This window comes from Astatotilapia calliptera, chromosome 3, assembly GCF_964374335.1.
Source record: "Astatotilapia calliptera chromosome 3, fAstCal68.1, whole genome shotgun sequence".
NCBI classification, from domain to species: domain Eukaryota; kingdom Metazoa; phylum Chordata; class Actinopteri; order Cichliformes; family Cichlidae; genus Astatotilapia; species Astatotilapia calliptera.
The window spans coordinates 45720659-45743335 of record NC_137424.1 but is presented as its reverse complement, the minus strand read 5'-3'; the positions used below and the strand labels follow the sequence as shown (position 1 = coordinate 45743335).

The 22677-nt window shown below is 40.7% G+C and overlaps 1 protein-coding gene across 2 annotated transcripts; it reads left to right on the top strand.

The window, feature by feature from the left end:
- Positions 1–13236: 13236 nt before the first annotated feature.
- Positions 13237–20621, top strand: LOC113013619 (uncharacterized). 2 transcript variants are annotated; one of them, XM_080298436.1, is made up of 6 exons: positions 13237–13554; positions 15805–16880; positions 17217–17507; positions 17767–18015; positions 18207–18340; positions 18513–20621. In XM_080298436.1, exons 2-6 carry the CDS (start codon positions 16847–16849, stop codon positions 18762–18764), a joined length of 960 nt encoding a protein of 319 aa, XP_080154562.1. In that variant the 5' UTR covers positions 13237–13554; positions 15805–16846; the 3' UTR covers positions 18765–20621. The 2 variants fall into 2 exon arrangements, with proteins under 2 accessions (XP_080154562.1, XP_080154561.1); XM_080298435.1 differs by lacking the exon at positions 13237–13554 and having other exon boundaries at positions 15683–16880.
- The last annotated feature ends 2056 nt before the right edge of the window (positions 20622–22677 follow it).

The window sequence follows — 22677 nt, the reverse complement described above, 5'->3', positions numbered from 1 at the left end:
CAGTCCTGCAGGAAATGCAGCCCAGAGGGGAGCCATTGAAATTCGGGGTGAAGAATGTGGGAGGGGTCATTGATGATTTTGGCTGCCTGTCTAAGGGCTGGTTGGCTGAAAACCTGTGCCAGAGTTCTGACAGGCAGGCCAATGATTTTAGAGCACACTGATGCAGTGTGCTGCAGTCTGTTCCTGTTCTGAAGGCTGAGGGAGTGGAACCAGCAGGTGATGGAGAAAGAAGGCCATGATGCTTTCCAGGAAGGCATAGTAGAAAGTTATCATGATGGGTGTGCTGACTCCAAAGGAGTTGAGTTTCCTAAGGAGGTATAGCCGTTGGTGCCACCTCCTGAGAATCTCCTCTGTGTTGGCAGAGAATTTCAGGAGGTTTTCAAAGATGGTTCCCAGGTATTTGTACTCCTCAACTACCTCCACTGGCTTCCTATGGATGGTGGTGGTGATTGAAGCAGCCAGATCCCTCTGCCTACTGGAGAAGGTCACCACCATCTTTTTGGTTTTGCTCATGTTCAATTCAAGTTTGGAGCTGTCACACCACTCTACAAACTCCTGAAGAGTGGGCCTGTGGTGTTGTGAGGGGCCTGACAGCAGTGACAATGGGAAATGGTCCAGACCTGTCATGATCCTGTCAGTGTTTGACTCCGGCATGTCTGCTTGACTCTGCAGTATAACAGTAACCAGCTTCCTCCAGGAGACAGAAGTCTGTCTTTGATTAAATCAGACCTTCCCAAAGTGTGGGGCCCGCCCCCTAGGGGCGGGGGCACGGAGCCATTGCAGGGGGGCACGGTATGAAAAGGGGAAAAAAACGAAAAACGCTTGGACACTGCTCGCACACACCCACAGAAACACAAAGCAGATGAAGCATCGCTGAATATGTTTCCAAACCAACTTCATTCTAAGCCAAAGACTAGAAAATATGGTGAAGCATATCTGCCCTTTGGTTTCACCTGCACAAGTGCCGAGGTAGGTCTCCCCTGTAGAATTGGTCTTTCCTTCATCGGGAGCAGCGCTGGGCTCTTCAAATCAGGGACAAACAGTATCCCACATTCTTGGTTTTTAGTTCACAAACACTTCTTGTAATGACTAACTACTCCTGACATTTTGGAGATGTTAGCTCTTTATACAGTAAAGTTACAGGAGATACAAATAATATCAGTCTGATCCTGCCACGATTTGTTCCCCCTGTCTAAATCACAGACAAACAGTATCCCTTTTTTTTTTTTTTTTTTTTTTTTTCCTAAATGACATCAGAAACAGCAGTATGCGACATTACGTGATGGCAGAGCTTCAGTTCATCCTTTGTCATTTTTTTTTTTTTAATAAATAGGACAGGGGGAATGAATGAGAGAGAGAGGGGGAGAGAAAGAAAGAAAACCAAAGGGGAGAAGAGACGGTGAGAAGGGGGGGGAAGAGAGACAAAAAAAAAAAAAAAAAAAACTCCTGGGTCACCTGTATGGAGAAAAAAAACAAACAAACAAACAAACAAAAACAAACAGAGGAGACAGCAAACAACAAAGAGCAACATAATAATAGAGAAAACAAAGCACCATCACAATAAACTAGCTAGTCATAGATATCAGTATTTACTAAGTAATAAACGATATTGTGCAGCACGCAAGATAGACAGCGCACAGTGTGCTTTGAGGCAGCAGCCAAGAAAGCTTTAGTCCGCGTCTGTGAATACCCATGTGTGCATACCTGTGTGGATCAGCATGCTTGCATTCCAAAGGTTTCTCCATGTAATGATCTGCTAGGGAGTGTGGGGGGGCCACAGCCCCGTCCTCCAGGGTGTGAAGCGGGTATGGAGGAGATCAAAACTCCAGACATCCAGAGGCCCCCAGAACACAAGAGACCATGGAAGACCAACAGAGGGGCAGCCGCGCCACTGTCCCAGTAAGAGCTGAGGAGAGTCCCAGATGAGGGCTCGCCCAGCAGCCGCGGAGCAGAAGTCAGGGGGAGTTGCAGTGACGCGCCCGTGAGCTCCGCCGGCCCCCAGCTGCGCCTGAGTGACCGAGCCCTAGGCCGAGAGGCCAGGGGCACCCCACCTCCAAAGGGGCCCGAGCGAGCCCCAGGCCCCAGGCCCCGACAAGCGGCCGCCAAGGAGTGAGCCGGTGTGTACCCGGACGCCCACCCCCAGACACAAAGAACCACCAACACACCGACACCTGAGGGAGTCCGCCACCGGCAGGGGAAGTGGTGGTGGGTGGAGATAGGCCTCCAAACCTTGGAGGGCCTGAGGTGTCCCCAGAGAGGTGGCGTCTGATACCCAACCTGACATATAGACACAGACATACAGGCACACACAGACACAAACATCCATTCCCACCCTCATGCTCTCATATGCACTCACTCCACACTCAACCAACGTGGAGACAGACATATAGAGACGCTGTACACACAATCACACTCCCCAAGCGTACTCTACAAACCGGGTCTAGGTACCCTTGCCCCTGGAGGGGGGAACTGCACCCAGACCCAGGTGGTGTTACCCTTTTCCCTGCGGTGGGGAGAGGCAGACCACCCCGACTCCGCAGCAGCAGGGAGGCCCCACACCCCAGACCGCAGTCGGACGGCCAACTCCTCCTACTAGCCCTCCCGCTCCAGCAGGCCGCAGAGAATGGGGGTGGGAGAAGACAAACAGTATCCCACAGTTTTTTATGTTTTTAAACCTATCTTGCACAGAGAGGCCTTTTTTTGAAAAATGTATTGATAGCAATGTTGAATATTATTACACAGGAAAAAAAACAACATAAAAAATAATCACACCGTGACGCCTCTGCCTTTGTAAATGGAGGGACAGTAACTGCGTGTGTGTATGTAAGTGTGTAAAACCTGAAGATTGTCAGATTAACAGTATTTTGTCTCTATCTGCCATTCTGCAATTCATCTCATGTAAACAATAACGTGGCACACAGCTGACGTGAAAAAAATGGCACATACCTTTGACACTGCGTGACGAACTCTGTATTCCTCGTCCACACGTAAACGCAAAAAAGGGGTTTTTAAAAAGTCTCATCGATTCGAAACACCGTTTGAATATTTGCTTAATTGTTTACTAAATGTTTGAGGTGTGAAATAAACCGCAATGGAGCAAAATATGGGTGTGTATGGTTGGAGGATGTGTTTGTACGTGTTTGTGCGTGTGTGTGCACGTGTTTGTGCGTGTGTGTGTGTGCGTACGTGCGTGGGAGGGGGGGGCGCAAATGTTTTTCTTGTAAAACAAAGGGGGGCCTTTGGATTAAATCATTCAGTCAGATCAGCATCACAGCCGTCCGTGACAACAGAAGTATTGTCTGCAGTGGCAGGAATTGTGTGATTTCTCACTTCCTTTTGTGCATAAAAAACAGGTTTTACTGTCTCCTTCAGCACTGGTTTGCTTTAGTATTAACACAATCTGAGTCCAGGATGGGTAGAGTAAGTATTCTCCACCCCTTTGGGTGTGTCTCATCAACCTCATCAGCCACAGTATGAAAGCTCCAGCACTCAGTCTGCCTCCAAAGTGAGGTAAACAGGCTCTCTTATAACACCGCTGTGAAACTTACCAGATATTGTGCTAACATCCTTTTCTCCTTGTTTCCAGTGTGTTCCTACTGGCTGAAGGAGTGGATCACTTACCTCCATGACCTACCTGTTTCCTTCTCTGGAACACTCTCCTCATTTCCTCACCCTCTGATGGCCTCCACCTCTCCAGGAACACAAACCAATGGACTCATGTGTTTCCAGGATTCATTCAATCTAATCCTGAGCAAAAACACTCATCACAACCATTCTCTGCGATAGTCAGAGTTACTGCTTTTGTCATTGTGGCAAAGAGTCATTGTTCAAAGGACCATGTTCTCCATCAGGTCAGCCGCATTTACTAAACAACAGTAACCAGAGGTGTGGACTCGAGTCACATGACTTGGACTCGAGTCAGACTCGAGTCATTAATTTTATGACTTTAGACTTGACTTGAAAAAATGTTCTAAGACTTGTGACTTGACTTGGACTTTTACACCAATGACTTGGGACTTGAATTGGACTTGAACCGGTTTACTTGAAAAGACTTGATATTTTACCCCAAATATAAAATTTAACATGCATATTATATAGAGATTGAAAATGTGACGTCATTCACGGGTAGAACCGCAAAGGATTCTGGGAACTCGTGGCAAGCGGTACTAGCGCACGCAGGCTTTCAATTGAAATCAGTCACACAGCGATAAAAAGAAACACAAAAATGTCAAGAAGCTGTTGTATTATTAACTGCAATAGCCGGTCGCATGACAGCCACGGGAAGCCGACGGGTAAAGAGATCGGTTGTTATCGGATTACGTCGTTGAAGAGAAATTGTTCGAGCCATGTTTCCGAAGTAACAAAGACGCGACTGGATTGCAGCCATTCAAAGATCAAATATAACGTCCCAGAACACTCCAGCTCACAGGTTAGTCTGCTCCAAGCATTTACACAAAGGTCAGTCTGCTGTTGTAGTTAATGCGTCATTTTCATAACATAATTGGTGATATAGGTTACAAGCAAGTCTGGCGCTGAACAGAAATGGTCGCGCTATGCTCCTTTATTTATTGTGCATAAATAGTGAATTGTCCTGACACAATATTGCGTTTCGCTTCTGTTATTATGGTACATTGACAAAAACATATACTTTTATTCACAGAATAAAACAGTTGTTTTGTATCACTAATTGTCCAGTGCGATTACAGCATACAATATTATTGTCACTGCTACATTTCTGTAACGCGTACCAGAAATTATTTCTACTACTAATTAATTACCGTTAAGCTCAAAGGTTATATTAATAAACGGTTAACGATTGTGTATTTATGACGACGATTTGTGAGACTGGTAAACTTATGATACGTACGATGGTCTTTACTTTCTACACGGTGCATTTCAAGGTCCTGCACCCATCTGTCGGTAAACTGTACCTGGGCTTGTTGCAGTGACCGGAAGTTACTAAACTTCACGAGTGTATGCACTCACTCCAAGAAGCGTATAATTATAAATATGCATATAAATATGCTACGATGAGATAGCTGACTTCATCTAACTAGCAAATGTTGTCCAGGCTACGTTGGTGATGCAGTTTTTTTAATGTATATGATATTTTTGTCATGCGATTTTAAAGCCGGTGTTGTGCCAAAAAGTGATTGTCTGCCAAAAAGTGATTGTCTGCCAAAAAGTGATTTCCAGTGTTTCTGTGTATTTTTTATGTGTAATATCTTTACGTATGTTCGTAAATAGACTTCGGTGAACAGGGGATACAAAGGGGTTACATAAAGAATTAAAAAATTATCTGTTTTTTAAGTATCTTTACAACTTGTACTTACATTATAACCAATCCGGTCCTTTATCCCCACTTAAAATCTTTTTACAGAACTATTGTAATATTTGCTGCCATTTCTGCTGTGCTCTTGGCCAACTTACTCTTACAAAATACATTTTTAATGTTAATGAGATTTTTTTTACTGCATAAATAAAGGTTATATAAAAGTCGCTGCCAAAAACTGATTGCGGCTTGTATCTTGCTACACGAATGTTGTTTGTGGCTCAAGATGACTTTATGTCATCCATAAGGGATGCATTTGACATATGTTTAACATATTATAGCCCAACAAGTTACTTATAGCACTTTAAATATGAGCAATCGCTTTTTGGCAAATACCGGAAATCAGTTTTTGGCAGACAATCACTTTTTGGCACAACACCGGTCCTACAACCGCATCCAAGAATAACATGCAGCTTATCTCAGAACTGTCGGTGAAAATTATTCTTGGAGCTAGGTTTAATTGAGCTGCATTTTAAAGAGGTGCAATTTCACAATTTGTGTATATTTTCTAAGTTCACTATTTTGTCATGTGTTGAGAAAAACACAGATTTAAAAATTACATGGTCTAATATTTACATTTAGCATAACTGCAACATACTTTTTTCTTTTTTTTTTTTTTAAAGACTCGAAAGGACTTGAAATTCAAAATTTCAGACTTGTGACTTGACTCGGACTTTTACACCAGTGACTTGAGACTCGACTCTGACTTGCCTGACATTACTTGAGACTTGACTTGAGACTTGAGGATAAAGACTTGAGACTTACTTGAGACTTGCAAAACAATGACTTGGTCCCACCTCTGACAGTAACACTGATTTCTGTGATCACAGTGTTGTATTAATATAGTCATTATTGATGTAAAAGTATTTCTGCTTTGTTTCATCTTTATGTCAAATATCAGCACAGACAGCTACTGATCTGTTCATGCAAAGCCAGCTGTGGGAGGCAACGTCACAACATGAACCTCAAGCTGTTATAATGTTTATCCAGGCTTAAATGGATGAGATTACTTTTAGATGGTTTTTAATGTGGATCAGTGGCTGGACTAACAGAGTCATTCGCATTTTTCACTTAATGCAAGAGAAAAAACAATCATCATGTATAAAGATTTAAACCTTGTCAACACAAACATTAAGGTCTGTTGTTTTGGAGTTCGTTATATTTTTGTTTGTTTGCTGTTTGTATTTTCACTTTTTCATTTTGTATCAATTATTGAAACATATATTAATAATTATTATGTTTATTTCTTATTTCCTTCAATTTAAACATCCAGTTGATCATTTCCTGTTTAGTGTTACAACAAGTCAGCAAACCAGCAAAAGTGAGACGTGCATCACCCAGTGTTGTTAAGCAGTACTGCATTCATACTGTGAGAGTGTTGCGACACACATCTGTTTTTAACCATATAAAGCAAACGCCTGCAGGAGCTGACGTCACTGCAACAAGTGTAAAAACTGTTGTTTAGTACTCAGATCTGTTTACATCATTGTACTATTACATATGTGAAAGAAAATAAGGTAACACAACCTTTCTAGGAGCATTTTACTCAGGCTCAGAATGTGTTAAAATTATTTCAGCTCTCATTCTAACAACTAGACACAGTTCAGTTAAAAGTAGAAGAAAGAAGCTCAAAAGCAGACGGCCTCACACTGTTACTATTCAGTGATGTGTCGCTGTTCTGGGAACACTTGACCACACACATACATGGAAAGCTTGGGGCAGGGAGTAGAAGCAACACAACGGACATCAGTGACAACAGCTGTGACTCTCAGTGAGGCAAAAACAGCATATAAGCATGGAGCAACAGAAGTTTTTATTTGTTTCAGCAGTTATTCAGTTCATTAAAGTGTTTGAAATAAACTCAATGATTGAATGGTTGCTGAATTTTTCACTGCATGTGTGTAAAAGACTGTTTTAGTCACAGCACTAAGGCCTCGTGGTTTCTGTCTGGTCCACCACAAAAACAGGAAACGCAGCCTGTGGTTTTAGCATGAAGTCGTCCATTTAACTGATGTCTATTTTATGTTATCAGCACATTAGCAGAGAGTTAATAAGAAATTACGATAAAGATCACAGTGGGAATTTGACTTTGTTCTCTGTGTGCATGATGCATGTTTATATCACCAGCCCTCACTGGAATTTTAGCAATAATTATCATTGTGACAATTAAGTATGCACGACACTGTGTCAAAACAGATAAAATAAGAGTCACTGTGGTGATGACACATGCTGGACTAAAAAAAACTGTGAAAATCTTGTTTTTCACTCTGAAAAGCAACTGCCTTCAGTGTTTGCACTTTAAGACTGTATTTCTGTGAAGTATAATTCTGCAGGCTTATCTGTATCATCTCTTTACTTTAAATAGAGGCCAAGGCAGTGCAGAGAGCGGTTAACGAACTATCGGAGCTGCACAAAAGTATGATGAATAAAGGAATGCATTAGAAGTACAGCAATCTGCCCATACCTGAGGCTTTGGAATAGAAAGGAATACAAGAGGAGCAAAATAATAATAATGGATTGCATTTAGATAGCGCTTTTCGAGAACCTCAAAGCACTTTACAATTCCACTATTCATTCACTCACTGGTGGAGGCAGCTACAGTTGTAGCCACAGCTGCCCTGGGGCAGACTGACAGAAGCGAGGCTGACGTATCACGCTATCGGCCCCTCTGGCCAACACCAGTAGGCGGTGGGTGAAGTGTCTTGCCCAAGGACACAATGACCGAGACTGTCCGAGCTGGGGCTCAAACCGGCAACCTTCCGATTACAAGACGAACTGCCAACTCTTGAGCCATGATTACTCCCACTACCAAATACCACCTCCTGGTAGACAAAGCAGTCGCCCGAGACTGCAAGACCAGGCTCACCAACCTGTGCACTGCTTGAATGAGCTACAAGAAAGCTTATGACTCAATCTCCCACACATCCTGGAATGCTTAGAACTATACATACAGGACTCTTAGAGCCTTCATCAGGATTTCAATGGGGATGTGGTGAACAAACATAGAACCAACTTCAAGTCAATTGCACAAATCACCATCAAGTGCGGGATCTATCCAGCACGTTTTCTGCATATGCCTGAACACCCTCGGCGAGATCATCAACAAGACCAGCTATGGACACCGACTATGGAATGGTGGAATCGCCAGCCACCTCCTCCACACGGATGACATTAAGCTGTATGCCAGGAGTTAACAAAACATCAACTCATGGATCCACACCACCAGGATCTATGGAATGCATTTGGAATGGAGAGGTGTAGTTAGATGGTAATGAAGAGAAAGAAAGTAGTCAGAACTGAGGGGATCAAAATACCAGAAGGCAACACTGAAGACCTCAAGGACAGCTACAAGTACCTGCAAGTCCCACAGGAACCACGTGTGAACCACAAAGAGGCTAATAGGAAAGCTGCAACCACCAAATACCTGCAGAGAGATAGAAGCCACTGACATCAACACAATGAAGCTTGTGCACCATGCATGGAGGGTTTCCCCCCAAATTTGGCACCCTGAGACTCCCTTCTTAATTATGTCCTTCAGTCTTTTTTCTTACTACGTGAATTTCATCTTCCTCATCTTTTCCACAGCTGATGCTACCAGCAGCAGCCACTTGGTACTGTGAGGCCTGGATACTAGTTGTTGCTGGTACTAGTGTTCACAGCTATGTCTGTTAATTTGACACATTTTGCTATTTTTAGTTTTCTTTTTATTGTTTTGCTCAGCTTTCCAGCTCCACTTTTTTGATACTTCTTCCACACTATTTTTTTCTATAAGCTACATGAGCGCACAATGAAGGCAATGGACGGGGCAGTCGCATTAAGAGATTTGATAGAACAATCTAGTGTCAGTAGTGAAAATGAACAAATGAGCTGCTGTCACTGCTTGTACAGCTGGTGCACAGCAGCCCATTATACCTGCCCATCGGTCCAAATTGCATCAAACCACTGGGGAATATGCCCACAGTGCTAGATTACTAGTGCAGCCCCAGTGTCCCGAACATGCAGAACTCACAGTAGTTTTAGTTTAGTTTCAAGTTACGTCTGCACTCCATGAATCTGTCTGTCTGCATATTGACTCAGTGAAGAAAAGAATTTCCATAATAATGTGTTCTTTATTAATTTTTTAGTATTTATTTATTTATTGTCATTGTCAAGAACAATGAAATTGCATTTGGGGCTTCCATACAACCCAAAAAAAAAGAAGAAAATAATAAATACCCCTTAAAACCCAAGTGTACATATTTAACCCAGTGTGACTCCAATGCAATAAGACAATCCTTAGCAATAATGTTCGTAGAAATTCAGACAAAGACCTGAGAAACATGACAAAATACAACAATGCAACCCATTCAATATTATTGTACTGTGAGATATGATATCAGATATGATAGTTATCTATTTAAGAAAGAGGGGGGGGGGGGGGGCAGGAGGGGGAAGAGAATAAAGATATGATGCACCAATGCAGACCAGTTCATTGCTATTAAGAAGTTGGATATGGTTATTGTCCGTGAGAGGGGGGCAGAGAGTTCAGGAGCCTCACAGCCTGTGGATACAGGCTGTTGGCCAGTCTGGATGTTCTGGCCTGTATAGACCTGTACCTTCTCCCTGAGGGCAGCAGATGGAAAAGGTGGCGCGCAGGGTGATGTTGGTCCCGCAGGACACTGTGCACCCTCCTCAGACAGCGAGTGGGGAAGATATTACTGATCTCTGGCAGACTTGTTCCAATAATTCTGCCAGCTTCTTTCACCACCCGCCGGAGTGCTTGCTGATCGGCCTTGGTGCAGCTGGGGAACCACACTAGAAATCCATACGTCAGAACGCTGCTGATGGCACAGTTGTAGAAGTTCAACATCAGAGATCTGGGAATGTGTGCGCTCCGCAGTCTCCTCAGGTAGTAGAGGCGCTGTTGGGCCTTCCGTACAACTGAGGTGATATGGTTGCCCCAGGACAGGTCCTCGGTCACAGTTACCCCCAAGAATTTCCAATAGGAAATTAGTCCTCTGTAGAGATGATACCTTGCTCAGTGGTACCTCAGAGGATCCGTTTCAGGGCTCTAGACTAACTTTTTGCCATGGGCGTACCAGTACGCCTAACTTTAAAAAGTGAGGCGTACCGGCACAAAAGTTAGGCGCACACAAATTTTATAATAATTTATATAATATAATGTGTTTTTCTGGATACACTGCGCTTTTTCAGCATTCAAAGATTGATGACACCATGTCAGAGCACTGGCTATGAATTTCAGAAGGATCAGGCCTTAACTTAACAGAAAAGTTACCAATAGTTCTTTTCCTATTACAGCTACATCCACTTCTGTCGTGCCTAGGCTGCTCACTAGGGCTGGGTATCATCACTGATTTCTATCATCCATTCGATTCCGGTTTTCAAAGTCCCGATTCGATTCAACTTAGCCTCAGACCATCAGAAATATTATAATTCTGATCATTTATCAGTACTGACTTCATCAGAATTGTGAACATCACAGCAGATGCCTTTGTGTGAAAGTAACTGAGAATAAAACACAGAAAAACATGAAGGAGATTTTCCTGGTCTGGCTTTTTATAGCAGATAACCTTAAAAATATTCTACAATGTTCTGCATATAAAGTTTAAATTTCTTCAGTATTGAACAACAGAAAAAATAGGCTTTCTTGTCCGAGGTCATTTAGGTGAAAAAAAAGAAAAGAAAAAGACAGCAGCCGACAGCGCTGTAAACAACAGAGAGAGAGAGAGCTAGCTGTGCATGAAGTGTGATTTTAATAGTCGTGGAAGCAAAACAGCAAAATTCATGACGACATTGATCAAATGTGAAGCGCAGTTTGCTGCTTCTTTTGCTGCTGGCTCGGTGAATTTTGGTTGGAGAGACAAAACCTGCAGCTCAGAATCAGCGCAAAAAGACGTAATCACAGCGTGGACCGGACGCATCAGGATCGCTAAGCTCCGACAGCGTGTCCGTCTGCGGGCCGTCGGGTGAGAAAGCCGAGAAAGACAAAGTTGATTCTGATGCGTCGATCCGCTCTGTGTTTACGTCTTTGTGTGGAATCCGTGTACCTGCTCTCATTTGCTGTTTGGTTGTTGTTGAAATGGTTTTGTGAGCTTTAATCTGAGAATCTGGCGTTTCTGGCAAAACACAGTTATATTTAAAAGTCGATTCAGGATTTAATGATTTGATATCGCTTTATTCAAGCTACTCACCTCCCACTTCCACCTGCACTTTCAACTGGACCACGGCCAATCAGAGAGGTCCCGCCCCTGACTATCTCTGATTGGTTTAGTCCACGATAGGGGCAAAATGTGTGTCTGTTGTTGACCACAGGGAAGGTTGCAGTTTTTTGTCTTTTTTTTGCTACCTGAACAGTTGGTCGCACAGGTGCAACCAAATATTTTTTTAGTCACATTTGCGACCAAATTGGTCGCACTCTAGAGCCCTGCGTTTGGTCGATTTGAACCCCCACCTTTCGGACCATGGGGCAAATACACTTCCTACTGAGCTATCTCTGCCCCTTATCTGTGACCAACTAAAAGTATATTGAAGTGTAGAAGTAGGAGTGTGACAAAGGAGGGTGAGATGACATCTGTATCACCATGAATATTAATGGATATTTCAAAACACTGCCTCAGAAGATGACTCTCAGTCTGCAGAAGAAGAAAACTTCAGCAGGATCCACAGGACACGACAACAAAGACAAAACTATGACCTGCAAAGTATATTTGTATATTAGAGAGAAAGAACATGTCCCATGACTGCTGTGGTCAAAGCTGTTTGAGGTTGGTGTATAAGGAAGGAAGTACAGAGAGGCGATAGAAGGAGGAGCTGAATATAAACTCTGGTCTTATCTACATTAAGTGCAGCTTCTCTTTGTTCTGCATTTATTACAAAGTCGAACACTTTGAGATTAGATGCAGATCAGCGTGCAGGGCTGGACGTGAGGATGGGGCACTCTTTGCTCTGTTTGCTGGGGTTATTCTGTGAGTACAATACACACCTTTACTGTTTGAATGGCAGTGATGAAGGAAAATGTTTCTCACTTAACCTGTTTACCTGACAGCTTCAACACTAGTGGTGGGCGGATAGATCCAAATATCGATTTTACGCTACCGTAGGATGTTTTCACAAAGTAGGACCTTCTTGTCAGAACACTGGGACGGGTGCAGGCACCTGCTGGGCCCCAGCCACTTTCGCTCGAGAAGTGGGGATGGGTGCGGCGGCAGGCTGCATACTGACTAGTTCCACCCTGGCGGGCAGCATGGGCGCCGCGCAGTCGAGGGTTGTGGGCAGGGGCAGCGATGTCGAGCGGGACCGGATCAGAGCCGCCAAATTCTTCATCCTCTGCAGGTGGCACTCAGTCTGATCCTGCAGCATGGCCACCAGCTTGGCCACCATTTGCTCCTCCCTCCCTCTGCTGGCCCAGTCCTCGGTCAGCCGCGTACTCCTTCCTGGGTTTAAGACCCACTGTAAACCACCATGGCTGACCCGATGACATTTTAATGTTTCGCAGCATCATTTATTCTTACAATAATCACACGGCTGCTGTACATTCAATGACTGCAGCTCTCCCGCTGTCAGCGGTACACATCACCACCACCACCAACAACAACACAAGCAGAGCACAGGTTTTAAGCCGGTGAGGCGTGACTGTAGATGTCGGGCAGGTGAGTTCATCTCACTTGCAGCGGCATCGCAGACCACGCCCCGCCGCAATAATAAAGCATTTTCTATTTAGTTATAAACGTTGTCCTAATTATGTCTTGGGTTTTAACTATTTAATAATAAAAAAGGAAACATCACAAAAAACACTTAAGGTCATGAAAATTTAGAGTGATTGAGACTGAGATGGGTATCAGCGATACTGGCCCGCATTTACTTGTTTTGGATCAATACCAAAATATGCAGTATCGCACACGACTATTCAACAAAGCATAACAGTGACTGTTTAAACTTAGATACACTGCTGCTGTTTGCATACATTACATTCACCGTTCACAATTTGTTAATATGTTTAGGTTTTTATGTTTTTTTAAAGTTCTTTTTCATGTCTCCAGTCTGTTTGACAGCTATTAGTACGACATACATTCGATGATAAGCAATAACTGTGCAATCTGAAGATTTACCTTTAAAAAGCCTCAGTTTATATATTTATTGTGATTTTGTCAGTTGTATAATGTCTGATGATGTTTCATTCACTATTTTAGTGCTCAGTACAGTCAGACATGGAAACACTGAAGGTGAGAAACTGTTTTTTCTTCCATTTATTTATATTTAGCATCTCCTGTGTTGCTCTAAATGACGTCCTCTGTGTTGTATTTTGTATCATAAACCAAACATTTCATTGAGATTATTGGTTGAAATGTTAATATAACCATGTTAAGTGTGTGAGCACTCACGCACACACCCACGATACGAACTGTATATTTACTGAAGAGCTGTGGCTTCATACATGTAGATTTTCTTTTCATGTTTATCTGATCTGAAAATATCAGCAGTGTGTGTAGTGCAGATTATCTCACTGAATTTTGCTGTTGGCATGTATGCTGGATTGTATAGTGGGATTTTTTTGGATAACATCTTGGAATTATAAAACACAAAAGGCAAAAGGCAGGAGATCAGTTAGGCTTGGGGCTTAAGAGGTTATCTCACTGAATTATGCTGTTGGCATGTATGCTGGATTATACATCAATCAGGCATAACATTATAAATATTCTCAGGTAAATTCAATAACACTGAATATTTCTTTATCATGGCACCTGTTAGTGAGTGGGATATATTGGGGAAAAGTGAACATTTTATTCTCAAAGTTAGGTTTGTGAAGTCCAAAACTGTGATGGCTAGATGACTGGGTCATAGCATCTCTAAAATTACAGCTCTTGTTGGGTGTTCTCAGTCTGCAGTGGTCAGTGTCGATCAAAATTGGTCTGCAGAAGGAACAGTGGTGAAGCAGTGACAGGGTCATGGACGGTCAAGGCTCACTGATGCAATTGGAGTGAAGGCTGGCCTGGCTGGTCTAATCCAACAGACAAGTTTCTGTAGCTCAAGTTATTGAAAAAGTTCATGCTGGTTCTGATAGAAATGTGTCAGAATACACAGAGCATCACAGTTTGTTGAGTATGGGACTGCATAGCTGCAGACTGGTCAGGGTTCCCATGTTGACCTCTGCTCACTACAGAAACCACCACCAACGCTCCTGTGAGCGTCAGAACTGGAGCACAGAGTAATGAATGAAAGTGGGCCAGTTTGATGAATCACATTTTCTTTTACATTATGTGGATAGCCAGGTACTTGTGCGTTGATTACCTGGGAAACACCAGGCACCAGGATCCACTATGGACAGAAAGCAAGCCGGCAGAGGCAGTGTGATGCTTTGGGCAATTTTCTCCTGGGAGACCTTAGATTCTGCCATCCATGGACGTGAATGTTACTTTTACCACCTACTTAATCAAACCCTGATGGCTGTGGCCTCTTTCAGCAGCACAATCTGTCCTGCCATAAAACAAAAATGGTCTAGGAACAGTTTGAGGAGCACAACAATGAGTTTGAGGTGTTGACTTGGCCTCCAAATTCCTCAGATGTCATTCCAATCAAACATCTGTGGGATGTGCTGGACAACAAGTCTGATCCATGTACACCCCACCTCACAACTTACTGGACCTGAACTGTGAAGTGTAGTACTCTGCTGACTTTCTATACCACAGCAGCAGGTGAATCAGACAGAGTATTCATGACCTCTAGTGGGGGCATTTGTAACTGCAGACGATGTACAAAAGGGACAAATTCACTCATAAAAGAAAATGATCGAGTCATCATTCAGGAAAGTGGCAGATTTTAACATTTAATCTGGATTAAAACAGCTCAGAATCTCAAAAGTTTGTAGAAAATTAATTTTGAAAAAAAAGTGAATGATGTGACCTCATCTTTCCTCCATAACTAAGAATCATTTTTAAACATTTGCAGTGTTTGTGACCTTTGATTGTCTCTGAAAATTTTAGATTTTTCAGTGAAAATTTTACATTTAGAAACAAACACACAAAGCAGTCATACACTTATGATACAAGAGAAGTAAAACTCAATACAGACACAAGAAACAACTGACTACCAAAATAAAACAGGAAATGAGAATTAAAAACTAAACAGTTAAACAGCCACAACAATGAAGTTAACAAAGGGAAACTGACACATGAGCAGGAAACACTCAGGTAACAAAGAATACAAAACTACAACTAAAACTATATGCAATCCATCTGCAGGGAATCAAGTATTTTCAAAATAAAATGTTAAGTACTTGTGTCAAACAGTTGAGCTCTGTGCACTAAATAAATCCTGAAATAATATTTGAGGTTTTTTTTTTAAGATTGATGCAGAACAAAACAACATGCATTCACATATTTATCATAAATGTCACCCATAAATGTTTATCATTTTCTGTTTAGTTTTTGTTTTTTCTTTGTGTGTCCTAAATTGTTCTAAATTGTTTCCAACAGAATCGTGGTGAATCTTCTTACTACCTGGCCTCAGATATTCACTGGTGAGACAATCCTCTCTAAGATATGAGATACAGGGAGGTGAAGGCAAAGGGTTTGAAATACAAACAGGCACCACCCAACACAAACAACCTTCAAACATCTGGTGAATACAGGATCATCTGACTCCATCCATCTCCATCCCTATCATCCTCTTCTGTCACACCAACCCTCTGTTTGTGCTTCTTCACTACATCCATGAATCTTCTCTGTGGTCCTTTTCTTCCTCCTGCCTAACAGCTCCATCTTCAACATCCTTTGTTTAGTATATCGACTATCCCTCCTCTGCACATGTCCAAACCATCTCAGCCTTGTCTCTCTGACTTTGTCTCCAAACAGCTCAACCTGAGCCGTCCCTTTGATGTACTCATTTCTAATCCTGCCCATTCTGCTCACTCCCAATGAAAATCTTACATTTTCAACTCCACCTCCTGTCTTTTTGTAAGTGCCATCATCTGCAAACCATACAGCTGTAGTGATCGTCACCTCTCTTCTCAACTTCGCTTCAACAACCCATAGTTTCCCATAGTTATTCCCTGTCCTTTGTTTTTTATGTCACAGATATGTCATCTGGGTCTGCCTTTCCACTCTTCATCCTAAATGCTCCCTCAGTGTGGAAACTATTTACTGCTCTAATCAAATGAACAGTCTTAATGTTTCCGTGCTACACACAGCATGCTAACATCCAATCACACACACAAAGGTCTACCCTAATATCCTCTTCACATTTTGTATTTGAATCATAACATCATGAATGAACAGAAATAACCAGATCATCATTAATTAATTGAAGTGTAGTTTAGCTGCATTTGGCAGAGTTTTATTCTTTCTCTGAACCAGCAGATGATGCATCACTCGCTGGGCTTTGAAGGATTTCTTTTTCTATCTGTCACCTGCCATATTTGCTGCATGCATAGCTGCCTACACCAGAGAATCCAGGAACAGCAGATTTCCTGTTGAGGAATTCCACTTTTCTTCCATTCAAACCTCTGATGGATTAAAAATGATTCTGCTTCTGAGTTTTTGGATTGTCACAGGTAAGGTGAATATAATACATTTTTATTAGCATATCTAATTTCAATCTATTTATTATTTATGTGAATCAATTTTTTAAGATATGTATCAGAGATTTCATTAGGAAAATAACTGTCACTGTGATGAATAAAGCAAAGTTTAAAGTTTAATAAGTGAAATGAAATGTTGGGGGGGGGGGGGGGGGGTTGATGATGTAATAAAAATAATTATTCTCAACCTAATGTGGCAAAACAAAATATTACAAAGTGATTTCCTTTATCGTACACCTGCTTCAATATATGTATTGTGTGCATGTTGTGATTTTAAGGTGGAATAATGTGTTTTAATGTGTTTTTAAGGTCTCATGGCAGAGGACCCAACAGCGACATATTATCAGCTGAAAAACAGCTCAGTGTGTCTGAATGTCAGGAAACCGCCACCATATAAACGTGGTGAATGGAAATTTAACACAATAATTATTGTTGATGATACAGAAATCAATCCAAATTACAAACACAGAGTGACTTATAGTGCTGGGAACCTCTCCCTGTGTATTAATAACCTGGCTGATACAGACACTGGGATATATGAAGTCTCATACAGCCAAAACTTTATTTCAATGTCAGAGAAGCATCAAGTCATTGTTCAAGGTAAGATATAAGAAAAACTTTGTCTTTAAATGCAGGCCATTTTTACCATTTTAACTTGTGCATGAATCTATTTTACATATTATATTTTTCTGGATTTGGTAGCATTTACCTTACAGCCAGCTTTAACATTTCCTTGGCTGAAGGGTTGTTGTCTTTAACCACAACACCACATAGCCTACAATTTTATAATCACCTAGTTCATTGTCAGTTCTCTTTTTGCATTAAATCATTAATTTGTCTGTTTGGCTCCATGTCACAGATGTGGTTCCCAGACCTGTCATTATAATGTCAAAGCTTGGCTCCAACCAGTCTGCTGGACTCTGCAGTATCACAGTAAACTGCTCCATCCAGGATTATTGGCTTTGGTCTGTTTGTGATGAAGACGGCTGCAGAACATCTCAGAAATCATTCAGTGAGGTCAACATCACCATCTTCACTGAGAACAGAGCTGTGGTCTGCAGAGGCAACAACCATGTTAGCACAAATAAAGCTTCTGAAAGCTTAATGTGTGAGTATTAAGTATTAGATTTAAATAACAGGCTATTGATTTTATTTTTGACAAATAAACTGAATATTTTCTTCTATCTTTCCCTGTAATTTAAATAATTCAATTTTTGTTTGTTATCATAAAAGTCATTTTATTTTTATGTCTGAAAAGAAAAAAAAATACTAATTGAAACTATGTTTTCAAATCTGCAGGTTTCAAATCTACTAAAGATGAAGAGAAATCACAACAACTCATACTAAAAGGAATACTTATTCCTGTTTCTGTATTCATTATCCTCGGAGCATTTTCCTTCTTTTTAGTTAAAACAAAATACAAATCCTACCAGGTAAGATGTATTTGGTAACAGATATTTATCATATAACCTGCTCATTGCTAGAATTAGGAAGGTTACTTCTGGTACATGGTGTGATAATATGACTGAATACATATTTTTACTTCATTATTTCCATGCACAAGCATCTAATGTTCAGGTCATAAGAACACTGCCATTATCTCAGTCTAGAGTCTCGTCTTCCAATGATCCTGGCCCTGTTTATGAGAGCGTGGACGTCTTTCAGTCCATACAGACCAGCAGCTCAAGAGAGGAAATGATCTCCATGGAAAGCCACAAAGCAGATACCATCTACGCCTGTCCAGAAGTGACGGTCTGCTCTGGCAACAACACACAAAGTATTTCAGAGAGTGGCACCATGGGGAAGGCACAGACCTCCAAACAGATTGACTCAGTTTACAGCATGTTGCAGAATTAAATTAAATTAATTATTTAATGGTGTATTTAATTGATTCATTTTGGCACAGTTGACTCCTTCAGCTCTCACCATGAAATAATTTTATCTATCAAGCTCACCCATCAAACCCAGGGGGCGGGGTTAACGCTGATCGAGTCAAAACCATTGCTTTGGCCTGGTGACCATTGTTTTTAGTTTCTGCACACCAACAACCGGCATGTGGAAACTAACAGAACTGTACTTTGAAAAACCCTTTTTGTGTGTCACCAGATACAGTTTTAATATTTTTTAGCCGAGAATGTGTTGGTTTAATCTTCTGATATCTGGTCGGTTTGTCAAGATAGAGCCTCTTTGCAAAAGTGCTTCGATGATTTTGGAGATGTCTGCCCAGCCCACTCTCACAGCAAAGCGTGGGATAGACCCGCTCGCATCGCAAGCGCTCAAGCTGTTATTACCGCCGACAAAGTGCAGGTCCCGGTACACCTCTGCCATAACCCCTGCTGAACACTGACTTCATTTATTGAGGTTATATTTATATTGTATTGTATTTCATTAATTCATTATGTCACTCCTGGCTTTCCATACCAAAGCAGCTCACTTTCTGGTCAGTATTTACTTTAAAATGAACATTGCTTTTGTTTCTTGTTCTTTTTAAACATACTTTAATAACATTGTAGATACAAGTGTAAAAACAAGTGCAAAGTGCAGGATTTTCTCATTTGTCCTGTTGTTAACCATTTTAATGTACTTGATATAATTTTGACTGTAACTGTTTGCTTTATACGGATATAGTACATGTGTATCATTCATTTCATTGTTTAGTGATGAATTTCAAGTGAAAGTTTGTTTATTTTATTTTTCAAACAATAACAGTTATTCAGAAACAATTATAACCTGTTATTGTAATGTACATAACAAAGCCATATTAAAATGACTCTGCGCCAACATGACCAAGGTGGACGTCAGCCCCATTTTAATGCTATCGTGTTTATAGAGAGAACACACACTACGAAAAAAACCATTTGATTCAATCATTTAATTTCCAGCACATTAATACTTAGCATAAAAGAGACAAAGAAATGCAGCAGGGTCCAAGATGCTAGCAGGCACGGGATAGAACACCATAGACAAAGTGGCGTATACAGAAACATCTGTGCTGAGTATGGCCTGAAAGTCCCGAGGTCAAACTGGGAGACACCAGACCGAGCCAAGATCCTGTGGGACCTCAGCTGATGTTTACATTCCTAAATATTATCACACAACTTTATGATATTCCCAGTTAAGAGTTAATTCCATATTCAGCTTTAACAGATTTCAGACATACATGTCTAAAGCACTGTAACATTGAATGTAGTATCAAAGAACTCCATAACCACCATAAATAAGGAGTAACTGATGCCCTGACAGAATAGTCTAACATGTGACCTTTATAGTTAAAAGTTTCTCCTAATTATTTCCTTAATTCTTTAGACTAGCTAATTTTCTAAACCTCAGGCTTAATCTTCTAGATAAAGTTTTTGACAAAGAATCTTAGTCCGTGGGAGAGATCATTTAAAACATTACAGTTCAGTGTTACAGTTGCAGAAGACTGTTTTGGTTCCCCTTGTTTAAAATTCTGGTTTGACCTGATGTCCATTCAGATTTGTTTTTTGTTTCTTTTTGTTGTTTTTTTGGGGGGGGAGAAGGGGGACAAACTGTAAAATGTATCAATCTGTATGAGGTACTGTGCTTTATCCAGGGTGGCAAACTGTGAAATCAAAGCCTGATGTGTGTTCATGTGTCCTTTGGTATCTTTAGTGTTGCCACTCTGGAAACAAAACGTAAGATATTAATTCAGTCACATTTTGACACCCCGTAAATAAAATGTTTCTTTTATTAGTCCACTGTGATAATGTGAAGTCAGACTAATTAAGAACATTTTTTTACACATATACACATATATATACATATATATACACATATATATACATATATATACACATATATACACACATATATATACACATATATACACATATATACATATATATACACATATACACATATATACATATATATATACACATATACACATATATACATATATATACACATATATATACACATATACACATATATACATATATATACACATATATATATACATATACACATATATACATATATATATACATATACACATATATATACACATATATATATACACATATATATATATATACACACAAAAAAACACCCAGCACGCCCCTGCGGGCGGTTTATCCTTCAAGCTCGGGTCCTCTACCGGAGGCCTGGGAGCTTGAGGGTCCTGCGCAGTATCTTAGCTGTTCCCAGGACTGCGCTCTTCTGGACAGAGATCTCCGATGTTATTCCCGGGATCTGCTGGAGCCACTCGCCTAGCTTGGGAGTCACTGCACCTAGTGCTCCGATTACCACGGGGACCACCGTTACCTTCACCCTCCACATCCTCTCGAGCTCTTCTCTGAGCCCTTGGTATTTCTCCAGCTTCTCGTGTTCCTTCTTCCTGATATTGCTGTCATTCGGAACCGCTACATCCGCAGGGGCCTGTCCTTCCATGATGGTTCTTCGTCTACATATATATATATATATATATGTGTGTGGAGCCACTCGCCTAGCTTGGGAGTCACCGCACCTAGTGCTCCGATTACATTTACTGCAACATTAATAAGGGTTTAATACAAAAGTAAATGGTATCATCAGTCTTCCATGAGTGGCGAGTCAACTATATTACTTTATAGTTACAGAAATGTTATCAAACATGGTTAAAGTTTAATTATTTATTTTATGTTCTTGTCCATGAACAGTCTTGTGCTATTTTACATTCATAGTATGAAAAAGCACATTTATTATGCGGCTTTTCCTGATTTTAGATGGATGTCTTTGTGAAATTTGAAAGTCCTGTTTGTTTGTTTGCTTTGTTTTTAATTTTGTGGCTAAGCTAAGCTAAAGCTAAAGACTGAATGTAACTAAATAAAATAAATTAAACTTATTCCAACAAAATTCCGTAATCGTTTTACTGTAAGAACAATATGATTTATTTCATTCATAAAGTAATTTGATTATTAGTGATCAGGGATGGTAGTAACGCGTCACATTACTGTAATCCGTTCACTTTTTTCAAGTAACAAGTAAAGTAAGGGATTACTATTGCAAAAAAAGTAATTACAAGGCATTACTAAACAGCAATTTTGTTTGTGAGAGTGTCTCATGACCATGACATACACGTGTGTGATGTCTGTGCCAGCAACAGACGTGTGTAGATACACAATGTGTAATATTTATCTTGATGCAATGTGCATGAAGTCAAAAGATTAAAACTAATAAAATTATTTTTAAAAAGAGATTTTTTCATTTGATTAAATTTCATATGATGGATTATGCAGAAAAAATAGAATTGGGCTGAAATGTCTATTGCTTTATTATGTATTCAGGTTGTGTATCGTGTTTTTAAAAAGCAACTAAGTAATAAAGTAGCTAATTACGTTTAAAAATAATTAATCAGTAAAGTAACTGGATTACTTTCTTGGAAAAGTAAACAGTAGTCAGTAACTAATTACTTGACCAACACTGTTAGTGATCCTGTGAAGTACCTGAGTCTGTTTCAAGATTCACTTCATCGTAGTCAGAGCTCCCATCTGGGTCATCATTTCTCCCTGTTCAGATAACAGTGTTAGTATATTTAATTTTTTTTAAAAAGCTCCCTTTTATCATTATTTCGAGATTAGGAGTTACAATAACATATTAATAAAGTGTGATATCCTTGCATTTTTACACCTATGGGCAATTTAGTTTGATCAATTAACCTATCCCTACAAACTGCATGTTTTTGGACTGTGGGAGGAAGCGGGAGTACCCTTGGAGATCCCACACAAACACAGGGAGAACATCCACACAGAAAGACCCAAGCGTGATG